We start from the raw sequence: 5,372 nt of genomic DNA on the forward strand, positions 1-5,372 counted from the left end.
CTACCCTTGCCCCTCTTCCTCCAAGAAAACCCTAATTCTCCCCCAATTCTCTGCCAAACCAGTGTTCCGTACGCGCCCGGTTCGTGTTTCTGTCAGGCGGCGGGTCATTACTGCCATAGCCCGAGCTGAATCGAACGGGTTTGGCGGTGACGATTCAAAGGAGGTAACTTTATGGTTTTCCGAACCTTTTGAAATGTTGTTAAAGTCCTTAGAGTGTTTGGGTCGAAGAACATGATGACTAAGAATCACAACGAGTTGATATTGCATGAGAGAGATAGATTGAGACTCAGTTTTAGCTTAATTGGCAATGGGTATGGTGGTTTTAAGGGATGGAAATCAGCTCAATGACGCCAGATTGGTGTAAGGTATCGAGGGTCATTCATTCTTCTGATGCTAATTGGATCGAATTGATAGAGAATTGTGAAGTCGATGCACATGTGTTGCGGGATTTCAATATAGAGCAATTTCTCGTGAATATTAAGAGGTCATTGTCGGTCAATTGGTGGTTATGTTCAATTAGCTGCTTCGACCATTCGCTCGCATTACAAGTGGTGTTGCTGGAATGGTTATCTTTTAGTAAGTCATATTTGGCCTCGGCATCGGACTATTGGCCGGAGGTGTTGTACTGGCTGGAGGATGGGTTTTTCACACTAGCATTAGCAGCGGCTGTTTTTGTAGGTACCCGGGAGTATTTTGAGCTCGTTAGAAGTCGGGGAATTGCTGCAGGAACAACACCTCCTCCGCATTTTGATATAATCATGAAGAATCAGCGAGCAAATTTTGTGCTGCCCCTATTGATACTAGCAAATGTGATAGTAACAGAAAACTCAAAACCTCGAGGGATGTCTGCCGAAGCAACGCAGCAACAAGTCTCCTGTTAACTCCATCCAGGTGTGTGTGTGCCTCTATATATATATATATGCTGCAAAAATATTTCGTGATATATAGATTGTGTTTTGTAAATTAAGCAGATTCCGGATGGAGATATCATCGACTGTGTCCCTATCACCGGGCAACTGGCATTCGATGATCCTCTCCTTAGAAACCACACAATCCAGGTCTTCTCTGCACAGTTTCATATATCTATTTTAAATATCCACACCTTTTCTATTCTGTTTTTGCTAATATACATTCGATCGGTGATAAACATTGTGAATAGATGAGGCCTAGTTCCGACATAGAAGGTCTTTTCAGACGGGATGATTTGTATCTGGACAATGGCATGGTCCCGGGAGGTATAACTCAACTTTGACGTATGAATGGGGAATGTCCTAAAACCACCATTCCGATCAAAAGGCCATCAAAAGAAGACCTGTTAACAGCCGAGAAGTATGGGAAAGGGTATCAAGACAATACCCTACACCACGAGGTACACTTTCCGAAAAGAGACATGCTATGGTATTTTCCATCGTATGTCGCTTTGCGTTTTTTTTCTAACACCTTGGAGATATGTCAGTACGCTATTGTCTATACCGAGGAAGGAAGGTATAACGGGGCAAGAGTGGGACTGAGTGTATGGAAACCCAGGGTCCAAGAGGAAGAGTTTAGCGTGTCTCAGATTCGGGTTTGGAGTGGAGTTCGTGGTTCGAATTTGAATACTTTGGAAGTTGGTTGGCAGGTACTTCTTAGTTTCTCTGTCTTTTCTACTTCTGAAACTCAATTCTCGCTTCTCATCATGAATTCGATGGCAGGTTTACAAAGGTAAATACAAAGATGACAACCCAAGATTATTCACCCACTGGACGGTACGTATAGTTCTTGATCTGTTTTTTTTTGTTCTTTCCGTTGTCTCCATTTAAAGAAGTTGTATTAACACGTTGTGTAAACACAAAATAGAGGGATTTGTGCAAAGACACGGGCTGCTACAATCTCGACTGCCCAGGCTTCATTCAGACCAACAGTGCATTTGCCCTTGGCGCGTCTATCCAACCCGTGTCAACCTATGGTGGTTCTCAATACGGGATGAGGTTGCTTATCGCCAAGGTAAAGCTCGGACATTATCTAGTTTCCTTGTTGTCCAAGAAATACCTTATGTTGATCACAACCATACTTTGATACATATATGTTAGGATCCAAGAACAGGAGACTGATGGTTAGCGGTTGATGGAACCGTTATCGGTTATTGGCCGAGTTCTATAGTCCCAAACGGTGCAACGCATGTTTCTTGGGGAGGCGAAATTGCAAACAGAAACGCCAACGGGAAACACACCGCTACGGAAATGGGGAGTAGACGCTTTGCAGATGAAGAGTTTGGAAAGGCAAGCTATTTCCGGAACATAAGCGTAGTCGATGCATCGAACGTTATAAGAGATCCGGGAGTGCTGAAGACCGCCGTCACTCTGCCAAATTGTTACAACGTGAAGATCTTGTCGAGCGAGATTTGGAGAACTCACTTTTTCTACGGTGGTCCTGGCCAAAACCCGATAGGAAGGATGACATGTGGTGTTCTGATGTGATGATGTGATGTATAACGAAGGCCAAATGGTGTGCTGATGTGATGTATAGACACCCATACATATACACACGCACGATCGAAAAGTTAAGTACATTCTAGGGGGGGGGGGGCGGTAAAATTAACATTCTTTATGAAATTTGACGCGCACGTTAAATACTGAGGAAAATCGTATACATTAAAAAGCTAATTAAGATGGATGATGACCAGAATAAGTTTATTATCATAAGAATGAAATTTCAATTGTGATATATACTCAGCAAGGGTGTGCGTTTGGTGTTTGATTTAGATTGTGTGTTCTAGAACTTACGAATTAAAAAAAAATATATAACTATAACGGAGTTTCTCTCAGTTTTTATTATGTAATTAACGGAATGAAATATATATGTGTGTTTGATGAACGCTAAAATTTCAATACGAAAAAAAGTTGTGAAAAATTAAGAAACGTAATTATGAGATCACGCCCTCAACCACAATTTGAATATTTAGATAGAAAAATAAATACAGTTTACGTGCATTTATATGCATGCTTCTCATCTTCGTCAAACGCATCGCAAAATGAAGTTCGTCGTCGTCATCCTCCTCCTCATCATCCAACTCCTCATCCGCAACAGCCTTTAGGGGAAGACTCGTCTATATATATATTTTCGTACCGTTCCCACGAAGAAATAATTCGTATTCAAACTGTTCCTATATAGTTCTCATACCTTCTGATCCCGAATACAAAATTAATTATATATTATGTTCACTATATATCAACTTGAGTTTGAATCAGCGGTTGAGATTTTATATGGAATATCATATTTGATTGGTATGTAGGATAGATGAAAACAAACTTTTTAATAATTAATAAATGTTATAAAAATCAAATTAACTAACTACATCAACGTGAAATATATTTAATATTTGATTTAAAAAACTAAGTTGTTGAGATGCACAATTTCTATTATTCCATTTTTCTCGGGTTTCTATCTGGGCTTCGATATCGGCCCATTCGGTATTTGGTATATATATTTTAAATACATGCTCGAACCAAGAAGCAACCCATCATCACGTTCAAAATGAAGAAAAAATATAGCTATGCAACATGTGTGGTCGTGGAAATATTTTAAATAGTGTGTATATATATATATATATATATATATATATATATATATATGATTTGGTGATATTTTGATCGGTACTTAACGACAACTAGAAATAAGTTTTTTTCCCCATCTTTTTTTTATACTTTTTTTTTGGTTGAATGTGATTGTATTAATACAAAAAAAAACAAACTACATCAGTTTATAAAAACATAAAATAAATTTATAAAAACTCGGATTCCCATACGCAAATGGTAAAAGATCTCAATAAACATTTTTTTTATACTTAATAAAAGTTCTAACACGAGATAAATGTTACCGCGACCCGACCCATTGTTAAAATTCCAAACGTTGACATTGTAATGCATGTAAAAAAATCTTTGAACTTTAACGAATTATAGACCAATGGAAAAAAAAAACCCAAGCATTGGTATTGAGAATATGAAAGGTGTAAGGGAGCTCTTCGAGAAGAGTGAAGAATTGAAAGATATCACGTGATGCGTCGCCGCGTTTGTACGGAGAAAGAATGTGAGATGGATCTATCTATCATATGAATTCTCGGTGGGTCCAAAAATGGGCCTCCTTAGCTCTAACACTGAGTCGTATACATATATATACACACACATATATATATATATATATATTTCTGCATGTAAAAAAATCTTTGAGAATATGAAAGTCGCGTTGGGTACGTGGTATTTCGGGTATATTGTTAAGGTCTGAGGGGTATTTTGGGAAATACATGAAAGAGGAGGAGATTGCAGAAACGGGGCAAGGCTCGCATGTTACATTGTCGCTTCTTCACCACTCCATGCATACGCTTTAATTAGGCCTCTTTTATGAATAGATTTACTGTTACACCTTTTTTTTTTCCGTTTCCATAACGAATTAAATAAATAGTTTCTCGAATTTGTATTAAGTAAAATCTTAGCTTAAATCCGTAGCTCTCCTTGTAGTCTCTCTACTACTTAGTCTCTTATTCTGCTTCTACTTTTCTTCCTTCTCCTCTGTTTTAGGGTTCGTCTTTTGGAGATGGAGAGGTACAAAAGTAGGCTGCGTTTCAATGGAAGAGCTTTGGGCGGTCACGTGAGATCTCACGTGTTCGGTCTTTCTGCGAAACGAGAGAGATGCGGTGTCGAGGAAGATGATGGTGAGGAGGAGGAGAAACGGCCGAGTCCACTCGGTGATGAGACAGAGTCGGGTGAGTTGCTTCCGTCTTCATCGGCTTTTTCTTCTTCGTCTTCTTCTGACGAAGAGGAAGAAGATGATGTCGCCGTCGTCGATGATCATGGCTCCATAGCCTCCGTTCTTCTTCAAACCGGTGAAAGCGAAACCGACTCCTCCAGGATTAAACTGACCCGGAGACGATCCAAACGTAACCAGAAACTCGGAGAGTTAGATGCTGACAAAGCCAAGAAGCTGAAAACGAGTCAACTCGGTTTCAGGTCGACCGTTCCGGTTCCGGAGCCTCTCAGCTCGGCTTCGGACACGGCATCGACGGAGGAAGATCTCGCCTTTTGCCTCGTGATGCTATCAAGGGATAAGTGGAAAAAGGAGAGCAAACCCAAAGAAGTACAAGAGGACGATCAAGATGATGATAACGACAACGGAGAAGAAGAAGACAGAACCAGCAAGAACAGAGCAAGAGGCGAATACAAGTGCGAGACTTGCGGCAGAGTGTTCAAATCGTATCAGGCGCTGGGCGGACACAGGGCAAGCCACAAGAAGAACAGGGTGTGCAGAACAGATCAGCATCAATGGCGAGGAACAGGGTACGAGGTTGGAAATGCGGTAGCAGAGAAGAAAATCCACGAGTGTACGATCTGTCTCAGGGT

At 40.4% G+C, this 5,372-nt stretch overlaps 2 protein-coding genes across 5 annotated transcripts in view; both read left to right on the forward strand.

Moving 5' to 3' along the window:
* Positions 1-13: 13 nt before the first annotated feature.
* On the forward strand, positions 14-2,569 carry LOC104817217. Of its 4 annotated transcripts, none has more exons than XR_772486.2 (8): positions 14-163; positions 664-891; positions 949-1,058; positions 1,160-1,369; positions 1,457-1,618; positions 1,692-1,745; positions 1,837-1,983; positions 2,070-2,569. XR_772486.2 is itself a non-coding variant. In XM_010546311.2 (8 exons), exons 4-8 carry the CDS (start codon positions 1,256-1,258, stop codon positions 2,088-2,090), a joined length of 498 nt encoding a protein of 165 aa, XP_010544613.1. In that variant the 5' UTR covers positions 14-163; positions 661-891; positions 972-1,058; positions 1,160-1,255; the 3' UTR covers positions 2,091-2,569. The 4 variants fall into 4 exon arrangements, 3 of the variants coding, with proteins under 3 accessions (XP_010544613.1, XP_010544611.1, XP_010544614.1); XM_010546311.2 differs by having other exon boundaries at positions 661-891; positions 972-1,058; XM_010546309.2 differs by having other exon boundaries at positions 972-1,058.
* Positions 2,570-4,263: 1,694 nt separating this feature from the next.
* LOC104817599 (zinc finger protein ZAT9-like) overlaps positions 4,264-5,372 on the forward strand; it is a 1,531-nt gene continuing 422 nt past the window's right edge. The window contains exons 1-2 of the mRNA XM_010546849.1: positions 4,264-4,329; positions 4,554-5,370. Of these exons, the coding sequence (XP_010545151.1) occupies positions 4,280-4,329; positions 4,554-5,370 (867 nt within the window). The 5' untranslated portion in view covers positions 4,264-4,279. The remainder of the gene's footprint in view (positions 4,330-4,553; positions 5,371-5,372) is intronic.

Source organism: Tarenaya hassleriana, unplaced genomic scaffold (assembly GCF_000463585.1).
Source record: "Tarenaya hassleriana unplaced genomic scaffold, ASM46358v1 Cleome27, whole genome shotgun sequence".
NCBI classification, from domain to species: Eukaryota; Viridiplantae; Streptophyta; class Magnoliopsida; order Brassicales; family Cleomaceae; genus Tarenaya; species Tarenaya hassleriana.